The sequence below is a fragment of the Lasioglossum baleicum genome, chromosome 8 (genome assembly GCF_051020765.1).
Source record: "Lasioglossum baleicum chromosome 8, iyLasBale1, whole genome shotgun sequence".
NCBI classification, from domain to species: Eukaryota; Metazoa; Arthropoda; class Insecta; order Hymenoptera; family Halictidae; genus Lasioglossum; species Lasioglossum baleicum.
The window spans coordinates 14,401,242-14,420,411 of NC_134936.1; the positions used below are offsets into that span (position 1 = coordinate 14,401,242).

Sequence of the window (19,170 nt, forward strand, 5' to 3'; positions counted from 1 at the left end):
AAAGACAGTTCGTACGTCGTATAGTATTTATTATCAATGTGTTACAACAGTTCACTCGTGCCACACGCGCCGTTGTCTCTACAACTTGTAATTACAGCTAAAAACGATCGTCTATACACATAGTTCTCTTACCACTCTAAAATCGCACGATTATATACACGGGAAACGGACAGATCGGATACGCGGCTGTTTCGTACGAGTTTCATACAGAATCCACGCAAAAATAGAATCTAGGAATAATAGCCGAGACGTCCGGATCTTTTTCCTCGGTGCAAGCGATCGGAAACGAAACGTTAGTCGTGCAAAACCTTCCCTGTCGACGCGTATACATTTCCGTATCTTGTTCCAAGGTAGGTCACACGTGCACCTTCCTCGAAGGTGGTAACAGGAGCAGCTTGTTTCTGTGAAGATCTAGATGGCTGGCTGAGAGACGAAAGAATAAAAGAGACGCGTACGGTTTCAGAGGATCCGATACCGGAACTTGAAAAAATAAAAATCTTCTTACAAAAGGTTCGTCGAAGGAAGCTCGGCTGCTCCTCGGGGTCTCTGTTCGTGTTCGCGGTATATAAAATAGATTTTAGGGCAGCTAACGGAGATATTCCAACAGAATTATCTTCTCTGAGTGGCTCTCGCCTATCTTCTTTTTACACGGTGAACCGTCCCGGTCGGTTCTCGAAATCACAGTTCGCATTCCGCGCGAGACGCTCCTCCCAGACAAACAACGATTCCGTCGAACGCAACGAAATGCCTCTCGCACTTATACAAATATACAATTCAAGTGTACACCTAACAAACGAACGACGTTCACAAGAATAACGCGTATAAAAAAATAAAACTTAGTCGCCCGGAGCATCCAGACAGTCGCGAACTCCGAAAAATGCTCTCTCCGGGATACCCTGGAGCGATTCCCAGAGTCCCGAAAGGATAATCGAAACAAACGAGCCGTTCGGAGGTCCCGACGTTTGTTCAGCGTGATATGTAGTGTCTCGACCGCGGGTGCGATGAGAGTCCTCGCGGCCGGGCGCCTACAATTTCTTCGCGATGGATGCAAACTCGTCACGGAAGTCTCCAATCCCTCTCTACGTTTTCAGACTCGACGCTGAGAAGCCTGCAACGAATTCCAACAAAGTTGAAACATTTCTGGCTCGGTTGATCGTACAGAAATAAACAAGATACATACATACTCGCCCATTGTTTGGTCCACAGAAATTGGCTTCTGCTAGCAGTTCCTGACTTCGAGTCCGCGGGGAAGCTTGTGGCCCCGCACGTCGCTCATGCGCAGCTGCCTGGTGGCCATTCCACCCCCGCACTGACTGCTCCAATCGGTGGTGGACACCGGGGTTCGATAGAATTTCGACGAAGTCTTGTTGAAGATCGGCAACAATTCGTTCGCCTCGTTGGACAAGGCCTGTTAAATGCAAAACGGCTTGAAGACGCTGACTCGATGTCGAAGGGATTAAGGTCTCGGTCGAGGAATATTAGAGCAAGGTTGCGCAACCGGGCAACTGGCGCTTACCTTGAGGTATACAATCGCGTCGGTGCCGTAGCCGTCGCAGCTTTGCAGGACCAGGTCTCCGTGGAAATACCTGGCGTATAATCGCGAAACTGGAAGACCATAACCGTAGCCGGCTAGGGGGACGGTGTGAGCGTCGGTGACGCTCGGCCTGGGGGCTGTACTGTACATGTATTTGAACAAGTCGTCCATCTGGGAACGGGGAATGCCGCCTCCTCGGTCAGACATCTGTGAAAATAGCATTTATTTTTCTGTACGGTTGGATTGAACCGCCACGAAAATTGATTCCGGTGTTTCAAACAGATTCTGCTTGCCAGCCGAGCTATCGTCAGCTAACACTCGACAAGACAGTGCTCGATAACGGCGTCGACGAAACGTCGGTTTCGAATTTCACGCCGATAACCGATAACACCTCTGTTGACGAGCAGCTCGGTGACGAAAACGACGTCGCGTAAATCATAACAGTCGTTCAATCTCACCTTGACGCAAATGTCTTCCTTCCCGCGCGAAACGATCACCTCTATCGGCGGGTACTCCGATTCGGACTCGTGGTGCTCCATAACCGCGCGCATACTGTTCTTGAACAGTTCGAACAGTATGTGGAACAAATGGCTCGGTACATAAACTATCCTAATTTCGCTACATCGTTCGTGGTCTGGAAAAGAAACGAATAACGGATTAGAAGAGGTTTGCAGAAGTAGCTTCTTTTCCTATGGGGACTGAATAATAATCGTTGCATGGTTTATCGTACGCTTCTAATCGAGAGTTCATCGTAGCAATCGCGTTCACTACGCCTACTACAGAATATGGTTTATGTCGTACTACTTACTAGCAATACTATAGTACAATCAACATTTTTCAAACTTGCCGTTATGTTGTTTGACTATCAGTTCCGGGCTAGACAGATAATATTGATCGCACAATAGTCTCGCTTTCTCGTAGGCGTCTTGCACGACGCCGATAACGTCGCACGAAGGGTCTATAGATCCCACGTGTCTACTGTGGCCGTTTATCTCGCTGCCGAACAGCAGAGCTGCAACAAAACAATTCGTTAGTCACGAGTTTATATACAGTCGGTGTACAAAGTGTGTATTCGTACATATTAAAAAACGAATTACTTTTTCAAAATTGGATCCAACAGCTTGAGTTTCTTTTCAGACGTTAGAAGGATTAGTTTACTAGCTAATGTGTTAATAGTTTTTGTTTTAAATTGTTATTGGACGCAATTGTGAAGAAAATAGTAATTTTTTAATTTTTTATCCGTACCTGCAATGAAAATTTAGAGGCGCTTTTGGTAGGTCTAAGTAAGTTATATACTTGCACACAAAGTTTCATCGAAATCGATCAAGGACGCGTTACGAAATATAATTAATTGAAAATAGCAAAAATCGTAAGAATCTGCGATTTAAATGAATCGCAAACCGTAATTTCAAAGATTTTTACATCTTACAATGCTTTTTTATCCGTCAACCAATTTCAATGAAACTTTGTACATTGAATTACTTAGATTTACAAAATACATGCTTCAAATTTTCATTACGGGCACACATAAAAAATTTAAAGATCGTGGTCTTTACTGTTCCCTTCGTAATTGCGACCAACAATAGTTACAAAAAAAATTGTTCACACATTAGCTAGTAAACTAACCTTCATAACGTCTCAAAAAAACTCAAGCTGCTGACTGTATTATAATATGTTAGCGTAAAGATACCAGTTACCGAATATTTAGTGAAGTTTTTTATTAATTTGAAGGCATTCTGTAATTTATTATTTATTTATCAACCATTCTTCTGTATCGTCGAATTTTTCTGGACGATTTTGTTAAAAAGCAAAAGAAATATTAAGGAAGTTCCATTCCGAAGTTTTAGTCCTATTCACCGGACACAACAAATTTGCGATATCAAATTAATTATTTGTTTTATGCCGTATCACAATAAAATCCGTCGTCTCGGGGAATAAGGTTTTGTAACTGATGTTTTCTATGTCCTAAACAAAACTGATTGCAGTACTTTTGATTTATATTCGAAGGGGAAACGCCAATTTTATTTTCAAAGATAAAGTAATACTAGGTGCTTCATGTTATTTTTATTAATTCGTTCGCTATCAGGGTGTCATGGGAAAACTACAGCCCATGATTTTTTTCGGGATTATATGACACCAATTGGAATAGACTTTACGTATTTATATTTAGAGCATTCCAAAAAAGTAAAATAAACATTCATTTATACTGGCACACATATGTGTCACTGAGCTATAACAATTCTGCTCAAAACACAACGCATTTCAACATGTCTTCGGCGTTTTTCCTAGCAACCACAGATATACAGTAACGACGGGCTCTGATAACAAACCGATGTGTCACACATATGTGGCGGCTGGTAGCGAACGAGTTAATTTCTAAAAAGTTTGTTTTGTGTCTCCGATAACCGAGTGGGTAACTGGTACCTTTACCCTATTGTCTCGTAACTTTCATTCGGTAGACTGGAGGAACTCACTGTGTTGATTAATCAGCATCCTTATGGATATTCTCGACATGAGGAACCTGTCCAGGAAATATTGAATACTATTTCCAGTCTGGGCGTCAACGTCGTGCGCCTCTTTCAACTCCAACACGCCCTGAGCTATCGTCTCAACGATGTCCTTGTGTCGATTGCGTATCTTCACCAGGGCTTGGCAGAATCTACGGGAGAAAATGATTTTACTTCATTTATTCTCGAACTCGGAACTTAACTAGAGAAAAGGCTAACGGGCTCGCGATCAGCGTAACAAGTGAATCTAACGCGAATCGCTCAATAGACTGTTCTAACGTTGAAGACTCACTTGTCTAAAGTGGTCTCGTTGACTTCAACCTTCTCGTAGTGTATTATATCCTCGAACGAAGTGGCGTACATATTATTAACTATACCCACACTAGGCATTTTCAGTAAGTTCTCCGGCAGCAAATGGATCTCCTTCATAATGTTCGCCAGTCTAACTGGCAGCTCCTTCCTTAAGAATATAAAAGACTTCCTTTCGCATGCACTTAGTCCTGAAACAGTTAACATCGTCTGTAGTCAACGTCCTCGCGTCAGCAAGTCATTTATGTGTAATCAATAGACAACGGATTAGACGAATTTAACACTAAACCTACCACCACCGGTCAAAATGACCGGTTCCAGATCTTTTATTTTACACTTATTCAAATATATATAATATATAACAATTATTCGATAAGAAATTATTGTATAGATATCTTTATAATAGTGCGCATATTACAATAGGAGCCGCACAAAGCCTAAATCAAATTAATCTTGTCATTTTTTTAAGGGAGCATTTTCCAGTTGCTTGTGAGGCTCGGTAGGTTTAGTGTTAATAATATGTACTGTGTTATACATATATGTCCATAATTATGAAAGTATGGACTAAGTCAAAATTTAAAAACAGTAGTTTATTTATTCACATCACATTATTTTAAAGTAAATTAGTTCAATGTAATTTTTACGACACTGTCAAAAATGAACCGTTAGATAGTTGTTGAACTTTATTAATGTACTGGAATTAGAGGGGTGTGCGAGATCCCGGTCGGGTCGGCCGAAAATATGTCATTCCCGACATTTTGAAGTTTCTCCATACTTCCAATAATTACAAGAATCTGAAAGCCATTGTGTTCTCGAAATTAGTCGGGAATGTTTATGTTAGTAATATTGTAGAAAGTAATTGCGAATAACGATACCCTCAGGAATCCCAAATATTATTCTATGTATATCCAGTACATTGTCGGGAATCCCGAAAATTCTCGTAAAATATCCGGGATTCCCGAACATTTTCGGGAATCTCGCACACCCCTAACTGTAATATTACAGTGCCGCGTGTAAACGGTTAAAGATATACAGTAAATCCTCTATAGACGCGACAGCCTCGGGGGGATTTGGTCTCATCTATCGTATAGGGTAGCTATTTTTTATCCCCAAAGGCCGAGTTGAACGTAGAGAAGGACATCGCGTGTAAATAGAGACCACGCGCGGATAATGTCGCCAGAGAGATGAGGGGAGTCACGATGAAATGATGTACCCCCTCTCTGATAATGGGGAATGAGCGGGGCGAATGGGAGACACGATGTCTGGAATGGAATAGTGGAAGGGGTAAGGAGGAGAGTACATGAGCTCCGTTTGGTATCACTGAGGGGAATCACGGTGAGATGATGTACCCCCTCTCTGATGACCAGACCAGTCTACGGCACGGGCACCATGGTCTACGGTCTTACAATTAGTGGGGGACGTTGGAGGGTGCGCATGGTGCTGGAATGGGATAGTGGAAGGGGAAAAGGAGGAAAGTATTTCCGAGAATTTGGGATCCGTTTTGAACACACCTGCCACCACTGCGCGCGAGTTCCCCTTGGGTGGTCCATCGCGCTACAAAGAAATTAGTGTCTAAATTGGGGTTTTATGATACTTGATGTATTCTCTTAGCACCTTTGTTTACCCTGTACTAAGTTGGGGGAGGGCATATTCTTGGTCGCATCTATCGTATAGAAATTGTTGCGCCTATAGAAAATTTACTGTAAATAGTTGTGCAATATAACTTTACGACTAAAGTGAAGAACGAGCTAGGTTCGATCGTTTCCTTGTGAATGTTTTCGGTCCTCGCTAATTGCTCTTCCCCTTTTACAAGGCTCACTACCTAAGGGCCATAAACCACCCCCATAAAACTACAGTTATGGAAGTTCCAATCATTGCACACCAACAATAGTGTGCTTTCCTGTCAGCATTAACTACCTTAACTATTATCTAAGCACCTGTTCCTTTAATATTATACAGGGTATTTCCTACTTCTCAGGCAAGATTTTAGGAGCATGATCTCTACAACTGAAAATACCAACAAAATTTAAATTTATAGATTCTTACAGAATTTAAGTACATATTGGGCTTGGCAGGAAAGTAATTTCGGCATTTTTAATAAAAGCCAATTTTTCTATTCAAGCAATGAACTTTAATAAATAGCAGATTTTCCATTTTGTTCGATGATCTTTTGCCATCTTTCAGGTAGCTTCATAATTCCTCGCTCATAAACTTCAAATTTTTCCCAAAACTGGGTTTTATTTCACCTTAAGGGTGTGGATAGCTTAAATAAAAATAATATTCATTTCTTTTTACGAGCATTTTATCTGCCGTCGATTGGATCCATCCGGTTCAGCAAAGATGGTCGTGTTTATTAAAATTTGCTGAAAGCTGGGACGTATTCGCGATTTCCAATGTCGATCGTGAGTAGATTGATAAAGCGGTATCAATCTCAAGGCTGCACCGACCAGGCTTGGTGGGGATAGTAAGGCAACGAAAAACAAACGCTTGAAAGCCTCGTGTGCGTGACCTACTTTCGCGATCTCAACGATCCAAGCACCTCGATCAACGATCAAACTCTCCATTGTCCAACGCGTCCACGCGTGCGCTCGTGCGCGTGGGTGTGCAGCTGCCACGTAATCTCTGTTGGAATTACGACGATGCTCGTTGATGGACAGCCTGCTACGGTGATCGAGATGCTCGCCATCGGTTGACTCGGGGCGATAACGAAATCGCGCGTTCACGGAACTCGCGTTGCTTTTCCGACAATGTGTAATCGAGTTGCGCAACAACCAGTTGTTTGTCTCGTTCGCGGAGCACCTCCCTCGATACGCATCAAAACAACGACGATGCAATCCGGTTTGCTAGGGCTTTTAAACTGACGCGATAGGCCCGCGTTATCTCGCACGAGTCCCTTCGCAAATATTGACTCGCTGGACGAGAAATAGAAAACAACCGCGATACCGCGATACGCGCATTACTCACTATGTTTTGGAGACAGATAACGGCTACTAAAATTTTGTTAACAAGTCGACGAACAAAGCTGATGCGTTACATATTGAGTTGGCAAGAAAATAATTTCGGTATTTTAAGGATGTTCTGGAGGTACAATGGGAGACAAAAGTACAAGAAATACGAAATCCATCAATATATTCTCAATGAAAGCCATTCATGAGTATATTTTTGTTTTTGGAGTTTCTAGTTGCGTTTTTTGAAGGTTTAAATAGGGTTTGAAGTGGAATTTTAGGAATTCTCCATAAGAAGACGTGTGAAAATGTGCAAACTTTTAGTTGCTGTAATTCTTAAACGGTGCAGTGAATCGAACCCAAACTTTGGTAATTGCATTAATTTAGTAAGAATTATATCTTGTCAAATTTTCAAAAATTTGTTGCGTTTTTGTATACCTCCAGAACATCCTTAAATGTTACAGTGCTATGTACCAAGAAGAAGAAAGAGTATCCCTTTTACAAATAGAGAGTACAGGTAAGATATGATTTAAATAGATAGCGTACAGTCTTTGAAAAAGGAATGGACATAAATCCAAGCCTTATCATTAGGTCAAGTGATTATGGTCCGAAGTGATTACGGTCCGTTCGTATGCTATTGACCGTAGTATGTAGTAAATAAAGCACCTTACCTTTAACACTAAACCTACCACTGCCGGTCAAATGACCGGTTTTACATTTTTCATCTTACAATTATTGAAATTATGAAGTTGCTTACGTGGAAACTGACTCGATCAATTTCTTCATCCAAGCACATATTGTGATAAAAATTGCACGGAATCTAAATAAACAGAGTCTTATCATTTTCATGAGCTGAAACATATTAATCGTTTTCAGTGCTCGGTAGGTTTAGTGTTAAATATTTCTTGCTTCCTGATCATTTCTGCAGTTTTCACTTTGGCCTGCTTTTTATATTTTTCGTATACATAGATCAGTGAAACGAATGACCGAACCAAAACGAAGCAACTGTTGTGACGCATGTCCGCGATTAAAATCGATACGACCGGTGATCGTCGATAGCTGTAGCACGAAAACCGCGACCGTCATTAATAAAACATTAGCGTCATGCGCTACTCGTCCTCCACATGCAACAATCAAACGGTTTCTCGTCCTCTGATTATTGAAACACGTTTGTTTGCTTATATCTTGCCGGTTCGTTCGTCATCGAGCTGTTAATAATATGCAACAATGTTGTTTCGTCTTGGCCAATGAGCTTCCGAGTGTCATTGTCAATGTTTCCAGTATTTATGCGAAGGTGCTTCCGCGAGATTCGACCTGATTTACGTCACCGACGATAACATACTTCCGCTGGACAATAGACTGATCCCATCGCTTAATTGGATCAGCGTTACCGCGAATTAACTTCGCCCTGGAGTCCGTATGTGCACTCGTAACTTTCCATGATCACGGAAACATTTCGGAAACACGGTTATTTTCAATCTCTGTGTAAAAATAGAGAATAATAACACGTGTATCTAAATACACGTACATTATTGCATCCCTTTTTAATTTGCCAAAAACGCGGAAAGCTAAACATCTGAGAATTGTAGAACCAGCAAGGAAATATTTAAATATATATCAGTAACAGAGAATGAAAATGACTATTCTTTGAACGAGGATTCGGTAAGATTGCAAATTGGAGCTCGTCTCGCATTCGCCGAATGAAAACGATTCGAGGGAACGAAGATTCAACGCGATTGTAAATTGGAACTGATCGGTTCGCAGGATAACGAGGAAAATGGTATTTTCGCTCGATGGATTTCCACGCCCCTTTCTATTGGATAAGGTTGCGTTTTCCCTAACAAGGTAAAGCAGTGGAGCAGCTGATTCATTGCCAAGTGCGATCAGTCGCCAATGAGAAATTGCCGTGAAATTGCACGTCGGCTTTATCCGCGGGAAACAGGCCGCACAGAGTGCAAGGTCTTGGCGCGCGAAACGATCCAGCTCGATCGATGAACACGCTCTTTCCATAGCTCTGCTCTTCCGCGAGATCCTCCTTAAATAAGCCAGCTTGCTCAGACTCGTGGGCAAACCGTGGAAATGATGGAAACTAGACATCGATTACTCCCATGGCTTCGAGCGAACATTTGCTTTCTGATCAACGCAGCTTCTCCTTAACTTTTTGGGTCACAATTCAATATTATTTAAAAATATAAAGCTGTGCATTCGTTGACACTTCCTTCGCCTCATTCTTCGTTGATATTCCGAGCCGCTCGAGCGGCACTTTCGCCTAGTCTGAACTCGTAGAAAAAAATAATGCGAAAATCGCGTTTTGACATCCTTAAATAAAAGCCAAATAATTTAATAAAAATTTGAAACAATTAAATATCAAAAGCATAATTAAATAGAGCGTAAAACAAGCACTAAAGTGACAATATTTATTGGTGTAAAATTGCAATGAACACAAGGGAACAAATCCTGCATTTCTTTCTTTACAACCTAATAGAAAAGGGGGCGACTGCGGCCTAGATTGATCTTTCATTTAGCGCTTTCGACTACTGGAAATCCCCATGTTTGCATTATCGAAAAATGAGAAAGCGCATCCCGCGCCCTTGCAATCCTTGAAACGATTAAACCGAATTTAAAAAGAACGATAACTACAACGCTTGTGAAACCTTCGGATCAACGTGCGCAGCATGAAATAAACATAAACAAGAGGAGACGGCTTTATTGTCCCGACGCTCGTTGCGAAACGTAGATTAAGCGTGTTTTGGAGTCGTCGCGGGATGTAGCGCGCTCGATAACAGGCGAATGCGTGACTGTTTACGTTCTAGCGATTGACGCGAAGCTCTCGGGCATTGGACTTCGATCGATCGTGTTGTTCGCGCGTAATCGCCGAAATGTCTTCCGAGTGGTTCTGCCAAGATCATTTTTTCAGAGACGTGCACGGCTTATCGGCTGCCAAGTTTTTGGCAACGACGAACCATCCATAAACTCCGCTAAATATCGTCGAGTCCTTGATCCTGTTTCTTTTATTGCTAGGTCACGCTCCAAGGTTCCGCGACTGGGATGACTAGCGTGAAACGATTGGACAATTGTGTTAATTCAACCGGCTGTTGCCTTGACGCAGTAAACCTGATGCGTTTCTCGTGACTCTAGAAAATTCTCGCGATGAACTATGTACAATTTCCAGACTTCAATCATTTTTATAGCCAGCTGTGAATTGTGCCTTTTGATCGGGGTAGCGGATGATGATCGTTAGCGGATTGTAGGACGCGGGAGATTGCGAATAAAGGTGACCCAGTCGCGCAAGAATAACAAGAATATCGTAATTAGTGGCTTCGATTACCGAGTAGTCGCGGGGGTGTAAGTTGGGAAGGGTTGGTCGCCTCGGAACGTGTTCAAAGGAAATGAAACGCATTCAGAGAATGAAAAGACACGCGATTACTTCATGATTGCAAACCTGTGGCGTATGAACCTGCGGGGAACAGCTATTCGTGGATTGAAATTGATTCGGTTCGGACGAGACAGCTTTAATGAGATTTTCTGCGAGGGAAATAGAATCATGGACAAGCAGTGACGCAACGGTTACTGCATTTTCATGCGCGGAACGTCACCAAGTTACGTCCTTCGACGGTGTCCACTCGCGGGGATCGATTCGTTGCTTTAACGTTGTTTGCTTTCCCAGGGAAGCGAGCCTGCACTCGATCGTTGGAGAACCCTCCTGAATAAAATGCCAGATGACTGCTGTTTAATTCGTAAACATCGGCTCACCACTCGGGGTCGACTCCGGTCATTCGTTATTCTACTCGCGTAAAGGTACGTGTCCATCTGAGAGTTTCTGTCGATAGTTGCTCTCGGGAGTACTCTTAATTTGCGTGTCCATTTGAGAGTACTTTTGCTCTTGAAGATTCAATTTAAAATATTTTTAAATTGCGGATCCTCTGACTTTTGCGTCAGACCATACTTTTTCGCTTGTTTATGTATATGTATAAATATATGTGGTCCCCTAAATGTCTACATTATTTGTGACGACTAGACTGCTGATCTTTATGCGAAATAAAAATTGTCTGCACCTGTTGCAAGGAATAGAAACTAAATTGAATGTCATTACTTCCCTTAATGATTTTAATACAGGAGAAATCTTATATTGACATGCTCAATTTTTTTAATTATCCAACAATTTTCAATTTCATCTTCTCAATTCAGCTATAAATGCATAGAGCTCCGCAGTCCAGTGATGACATAACAAATGTTTTTAATGCAATGTAAATGGTATCACAAGGTGAATGCTTTTGAACGATATTTTTTCCCTTGCCTATTCTATAGTTGCATTTAGACATATTAAATAACATGACCTTGAAGTAATCTCCGACTTCTGATATTGCAATTAGATATGATATTCATTTCCATCGATATCACTGACATTAGTAGCGACAAGTGAGAACCCGCGAATATGCAAGTCTGAAGTGTTAAGGCTGAGAGCTTAATCTCTCTTAATTTGTTCAAAACGATGTCCTCCCACAGGTATGCATTGTGTAAAACGATCGATGACAGCGTGTCGGTGACAGCTGATATCTCTGAATGCATTTTAACGTTAACTACAATATGCAAGGAAAAAAATATACATTTACAAGAAAGGATCACCTTGAGAACTCCGGAAAAAATGACGTCGAGAAGAAAATAACAATTGCAAAGCATTCACCCTCGTGACACCGCTTGCATTGCATTAAAAACATTTGTTACGTCATCGCGAATAAATGAGATAATTAGTTGGCTTCATTTAGGCGAATCATCCGGTATAATGTATCTATATCTAGAGGACTCTCAGCTATACGAATGGCATACCTATGAAAAATTGAACGTGTTGATTTGCGAATTTCAACTTGATGTTACTCAATACCGTGTACATCGACGAATTTGATTCGCGATAGTTCTCCGATGGACACGTACCGAGAAATACTCTGCTCGTTCTCCTTGACCTCTGTTTGTTTGCATTTTTCTATCTGCCTCGCTCGATAATTTAGTAATTACAGTCTCCACGGTAAATTAAATACGAGATGTTTTCCAGACGGTCGTAAAGAATCGTCGACGTAAACCGGTCTCCCGGATGCAGAGTTTGAGGAATGACTCATCGGGCGTGTGTCCGGTCAAGGGAACAGTGTTTTCCGAGTATTGTCATTTACCTTCGCCGGATGAAAATTCGCTGATAGCGTTTACATAAGGACGATCAGCTGCGTGCCGCATGCGGAGCGTGTCTGAGGTCGTAATTATCGCTGATTATCAAGTTTGTCGCGCGAGACCGTCTCGGCAAACAAACGGAATTAGAAGTCGCCGAAGAGTTGTGTGCTCTTCTCGTATGTTGCGGCCTCCAGAACTGTTTCGGAGGTGCTTCCTGGTAATAACGAGATTCGTCCGACGATCGAAAACTGCGCGCGACTCGACACCTCGATCGTGAAAACAAGTACGTGCATTGTAATTACGTACGCGATTGCAAGTCACGTACGTTCCTTGAATATTCAATACCCCCCTCTTACAGAGGTAAACGAGATTTATCCGAGGTAAGAGAGCGAGCCGAAGTTTCCAGGAGGCTGTGCGCAAAACGTTCGTGTTTACGAGAAAGAAATGTTTTTCGTCTGCTAAGATCTTCCGAGGCTGAAACGAAGGGGTCTTTCCCCTGCTAGAACCTGGTCCGCCGATGTCGTAAAAACTCGACCCGCCATCGAGGACCAGTCTCTAGAACTTGCTCGAACCATCCCGCAGTGCTCACAGTGGCACGTACGTGGCACTCACACGTGGGCGGTGTGATAACGTTCTCGTTCGCCGCTTGACAATTAGTTTTTTCAGCTAATTTCCCCATCGTAAAGTTCTGTCGCATTTTAAATAAGCAGGTAATTTTGTTCGTACATGTGAAAAACACATGTTACTACATAGTGAGTGATTGGGAAGTTTTTCATTTAAAGGTTACATGTATTTATTTAATGGGGTGTACTTCCGAAAAGGACATACCTCCGATTTTTGTTATGCTCTGGATTCTTGCGTATTTTGACGTGGTGATTACGAACATATGATAGTGATTTATCTCTATTTGTTTCCGTAAATAATGGGAATTTTGAAAAATACTTCAGGTAAAAGTTGTAGACCTAATCAAAATACACATTTTCTATTCTATTGATTTTTGTCACAAAGGTAATACTTTCTGAGAAAAATGACAGGTAATTATTCACGTATTCATCGCATGATTTATCATTTCGAACATTTAATATCGTTTTTCTCAAAAACTACTGTCTTTATGACCAAAATCAATACGACATAAAATGTGTATTTCGATGAGACCTACAACTTTGATTTGAAGTATTTCTCAAAATTACCGTTATTTACGGAAATAAATGGAGATGAATCGCTATCATATTCGTAATCAGCACGTCAAAGTACGTAAGAGTCCGGAGAATAAAAGAAATTGGAGGGTTGTCGCTTTCTGAAGTTTATCCTTTTTCGAAGAAACCTCACGGAAAACCGATCTATCCTTCGCGAGAAGTGTTAATTTTATCGTCTGCGAGGCTCTCCGGCCAATCGGATACACCGGACGTTCTTCCGGCGACCGATGCTACCTAGCAAATTAGTTGAAAAATGAATTGTTCGTCGCGTCCAAAGTCTCGCGTTCGAGCACGCCAACCCGAGGCGATGAGTCGTTAGCCCAGTTGACGGTAGGAAAGATCATCGGCCACGGAGCAACGCCCAGTCATTCTAGAACCGTCGACGGATGACTCGGAGCAGCCAGGAAGCGGTTGTATTAGATTTAAAGCCCTAATCGGAACGTGCAGGCGCGCACACAGTGCCGGAGCCAATGCACGTCGCGAACACGATGCTGCGCGACCCGCTGCATATCAATTGCGTGCGTTGGACATGGACTTTTGAACGTCTGGCTACCGCTGCGTCGATCCGCTGCGAGACTGCACACAAAGATCAGAATTCTATTGGAGCTGGCGATGCTTCAAAGCGGAACGAGCTTGATAGAGTCTGTTCCTTTGTCGCCGAGTTCTTGCTGAAATATTCATTCTATTTGCCTGGCTGCCGTCCTGGCTAAATTCGCAAACGAGGCTCGAAACGTTCTGTCAGGAGAGGCTGGTGACCCCCGAAGCGCGCGCGCGTGTGAACGCGGCTTAACGCTTGTCATCTAATCAGGTTAAATGCGGTAAAAACAGTCACTTTGCTGTTTGGCATTGCATCAGCGGGAGCAAAGCGCAAAACGCAACCACCGAGCTTTGTCTCCGAGAGTCTCGGAGCCAATAGCTGTGGTTGTTCAAGAACCAGAGGTGGAAAATAGCCATTGTCCGCGTCGCTCGTGGCTCGATCGGCTGGAACGCGGGCCGTTTATCAGCTTGGAATCTTGAAATGCCTGTTGACCCTAATTCCCCTCGTTTTAAATGACGAAATCCTCGGGAACGTAGATTCACGTGTCGTCAGCATCTTCCTGTCTCCGTTCGGGAAACAGGTGGAGCTGCGGTTTCCACTATCTCGGTGATTGAAAGTGCTCTTCGAAAGTCCTCCACGCGCCAGTCACGAGTTCGACGCGAAGGTCGCAGTCTGTTTCTACGTGCACGTGAACTCGCGGGTCGTGAATCGTTTTTCTTGGATGCGTAAAAAGCGCGCACGGCTACTCGATCATCTGAAAGCGAAGCTCGGTGGCTCGAGCTCCACTTTTAGGAGCGCGTAGAACAGATTTAGATGAAAACCGAAGGTCGTGGCGAGCGTCGAGGAAGTAATTCGCGGATCGGAAATCACGACTATCACGTGCGTCAGAGGCGCGTGGACATCGGGACCGACTGCGACTTTCTTGAGACGCGAAGTTCCAAAGGTCCACACACGCCCACGGCTATCCGAGTGACGGTGATGCGCGAGGAAATGGCAGTATTCCAGTAGCAATAATAACACGTTCGCTACTCTATTTTGGTGGTGGTCGTCAGTGGCAGGGACCAATGACAGTGGCCGAAATGGGGGGATGGTTCGCGGTTCCGGGGCAAATTGCTTCGCCTGACCTTGACCTCTTCCTCCTTCTCCAGCCCCCAGGAAGAAGCAACCTGCTCGGGTACCTCGTTGGGAGGCGGTTACGTCAAAGCGCGACCGTTCGCTGAATTTTGCACGAACCCTGTTTGTTGTTTTGATAGGCGTACGTGGAAAACTGTGCCGATTACTGCGGTAACGTGCTTCAATCGTACTTTATTTTTATGATATTTCTTTAATCCTGTATTTTTTTATTAAAAAGGCAAGGGAAGTTTCTTTTTATATTTGTACTGTATCGAAGTAGGTATCTGAATAATAATAACACTTTCCCCTATGCAGTTTAAAGCAATATGAAGAATGTACATTATGTACAATCATGTAAACAACGGTCCTTTGGTAGTCGAGATGGAAGCAAATGGTCGTATTTTTACCATTTACAGAGATCGTAAAATTATGAGGACGATTGACAATTTTGTTTGCCTCGCCAACGAGAATTCTCTCATTGAATTGTATTATGCAAATTTATTCTCAATGGGAAAAAGTACCGCAGTAAAACGTACACCCGCAGTAATCGGTAGATTTACCGTATACTCAAGGGATTCGTCAGAAGGCATTGCACTTGTTTGCCGCGCGCGATTGTTACGGAATAGTCTGGTCAACGAAATACGATAGGCAAATCAGGGTATTTAATTCCGAGGCGAGTCTGCCGATCAAAGGCGAAGCAGGATGTTATCGTCTGCGCGTGCTCTGACTCATTAGCAAGTTTGTTCTGTGCATAATCAACCGGACGAACAATCGTCGCGTATGCAGATAATAAATGCGAAATATCTAGGATGAAAAATGGCATCGGATGAGAGTGGGCTCGCGGTAAAAATCGAGCGACGTCGACGCGATACTAATTTTAACCGAGATTATCGCTGCGGTGCTTACGGTCGCATCAACCGACGAGATATTTCCATCGAATTTTCGCGTCTCGAGAGAAGGAAACTCGCTTGAGTCATTGGACTCGATCGCGACATCCTACAAGTCGAAAACAATACCGACGAGACGAACTTCGATCCAGGGATTCTAACGCGACGCCTAACCCGAACCTGGTTAACCAAGGAAGGTTGCTGTAACCCGTACTACATGTAGAAGGAATCTAAATGAACAAAATCTGAGCTACAAACTATCTGTTCAACACAACTTGTGAAATAAGAATGCGAATCTTTCATGTGGGTGGCCCATAATAATAGAAAATCAGAAAACAAATTCGTCCATCTCTTTTTCTTTTCGCTCTTTGTGTCTCGCGACAGTCATCAGGAAGTTTCTGCTAGAGTTTGCAATTCGATAGATGTAGGATTTATTTCAAAAACGAGTTTTCGCGGAATTGCAAGCCATAGACACCGTTCCTTTAAAGTGCGCCTTCTCATTTCTTGGTAATGCAAAGGTGGGGTTTTTCCTAGATAAAACATCCATCTAGTTTACGATGCGTAATCTGCTTTATTTGGCAGCATGTAGCTGTTGCAACTTTATGAAAGTAGCTACATGCGCAGCTGTATGCTACCGAATAATGCAAATTGTGCCTCGTAAACGTAAAAATAGGACTTTCGAGGGCGATCGCAGCCTACATTGATCTTTTATCTAGCGCTTTATCTGGCAATCTTGGAAAATCGAGTCTGCCTCCTTTCCAGGATTGCAAGGGTGCAGGATGCACTTTCTCATTTCTCGATAATGCAAAAAGATGAGGTTTTCCAGTAGTCAAAAGTAATTTGCATTATTCGGCAGCATGTAGCTGTCGCAGCTTTATGAAAGTAGCTACATGGGCAGATTTACGGGATCCCGCTTTGCAGGATTGCAATCCCTAATCACGATTTCATTCATCGATATCAAAATTCGATATCGAACCAATTGCATCGAAACAATTGGATCCGCTCGGATGACGCAACGGTGACCCTCGCACCGAGCCATCGCATTCCACTTTCTTTTATCTCTTTGGTGATCTGCGCGAGCTAGATCGGGACAAATGGTAAAAATATGTTATCGGTCGAAACGTCGCGTCGACTGAAACGGTGCAGTGACATTTGGGGATCGATAGAATAGAACCAGCAAGCGTGGCGACCTTTCCCGTTTCAATAGAGCCGGAGTGTTATCCTGAGTTCTTCAAGGTTTATCTATTGCCAATGATATTTTTGATATTTCGTTTAACTACTGCGTTGCTCGTTTCTCAGGAATTATACTAATTCGCTGATTCAGCGGATGGGCGATTGGAATAAGGACGACGTTAACATCGCAACGCGATCGACAAACGATCCCGGAATGACCGCCGCGATGTAGACGAATTTTTTTCGGAGCAACTGATGCAATGTGAGGTGCAGCAACGCCATCGTGGGTATACATTCGCTTGTGAAATCTACCGTGTAAACTAGAGGCGGTGCGTTGGCCTTAGAACTGTTACGATCGCTATCGAAGCTACCCTCGAAACGCTGGTCCCTCGAGGTCGTTAGTCGATCGATCGCGACTATCTACCCTTCGAACGGAATGGAACTAGGGGAGGAATTTTTCAGAAAAGCGAGCGAGAGACCAAGGATACGTTGTGCCAATAAACGAGCGAATATTCGTTCTCTACCTGCCACACACTCTTTCTCTCTCTTTCTCTCTCTCTTCTCTGTTTCTCTACGTCTCGTTCTCTCTCTCTCTCTCTCTCTCTCTCTCTCTCTCTCTCTCTCTCTTTCGCACTCTCGCTTTATCTCCGGGCTCTCTCACTCACCGAAATCGATGAACTGTTTTATCGAAAGCGGCGAGGGGTTGAACTGGGAGTAAAAGTCCAGCATCTTGGTGATGTTCCCCAGACACTTTGCCGTGAGCTTCATTTCGCCGTGCGTCCTCGTAACACATGAACCCTTTTCTGGTCACCGGACTCGGTTCCCCCGTCAATTTAATCAGACGGATCGGGATCGCTTCCCTTTTCCTTATTATTTTGCCTCTGATGTTTTTCTTTCACGCCTCCCCGAAACACTTGGCTAGAAAACCCGTCGAAAACTCTCCGTGGAAAAATCAACTGCAGACAGCAGGTGAAATAGCGCGAGAATTTGTCGTGTAGTACGCCGGCACGAGGATAGGAGACACCTCCGGTCGTGTTGGTTCGTGGCAAGGCTAGACACGATTACTGGCGATTCAAGAAAGGGATCCCGTATATGTTCTCTCTGATCTGACGCGCGACTGCGTAGCTACGCGCGGGACAGCGAAGTGGGGCAAAATACGCAACCGACCCGCCATATTCGAAATATTCGACGAGGTTTGATACTCGTCTTATGAAAGATTATGCAAGAATCGATTATGAAAGAAATTGCAATTCCGTGTGGGCTTGTACAGAATGTCGTATGAGATAAACTATTGAGGAACACTGTGTGCGATATACATGAAACAATATGAATTATATCAAATTTAGGGCAATAAAAAATAATCTAAGGGCACAGAGGGATGTTCGGGAGAATTTACTGCAACGACGTGATGGAAACAATCTCGAATAGAATCGCGCATTACGGAGATATATTTATTAAGATAACATATTCTATTCAGAAAAGTATGTGGTGGCGCCATGTAGCGGCGAGTACAAATACTCGACATCAGAAAAAATTCAATAACTCGAAAACCAGTTCAAATTCAATGTCCTCGAGGTTAAAATACTCGCAGTGAAAAACTGCATCGCATCTCAGAATCCCGTAGTTACCCGCGGTTATGGTTTTTGAAAAATAAGTCACCGACAGGGTGTAAAACAGCTTCGACATCTAGCGATGACGCTCTCGAACTAAACTACCTGAATAATTCGTGCCGAATTTAACATAACGTCTTATGGGCGGAACGGCACGAATTAATTGTGTGTGCTTTGTGTATGTTCGAAGAAAAAAAA

General features: G+C 43.1%; 1 protein-coding gene across 2 annotated transcripts; it reads right to left on the bottom strand.

The window, feature by feature from the left end:
* Nucleotides 1-12: 12 nt before the first annotated feature.
* On the bottom strand, nucleotides 13-18,437 carry Pdk (pyruvate dehydrogenase kinase). Of its 2 annotated transcripts, none has more exons than XM_076428787.1 (8): nucleotides 18,028-18,437; nucleotides 4,334-4,541; nucleotides 4,009-4,193; nucleotides 2,382-2,546; nucleotides 1,993-2,168; nucleotides 1,517-1,741; nucleotides 1,185-1,408; nucleotides 13-1,108 (listed from the first exon to the last, which is right to left on the bottom strand). In XM_076428787.1, the coding sequence occupies exons 1-7, from the start codon at nucleotides 18,128-18,130 to the stop codon at nucleotides 1,220-1,222; spliced, it is 1,251 nt and encodes a 416-aa protein (XP_076284902.1). In that variant the 5' UTR covers nucleotides 18,131-18,437; the 3' UTR covers nucleotides 13-1,108; nucleotides 1,185-1,219. The 2 variants fall into 2 exon arrangements, with proteins under 2 accessions (XP_076284902.1, XP_076284901.1); XM_076428786.1 differs by having other exon boundaries at nucleotides 1,181-1,408.
* Nucleotides 18,438-19,170: the final 733 nt, after the last annotated feature.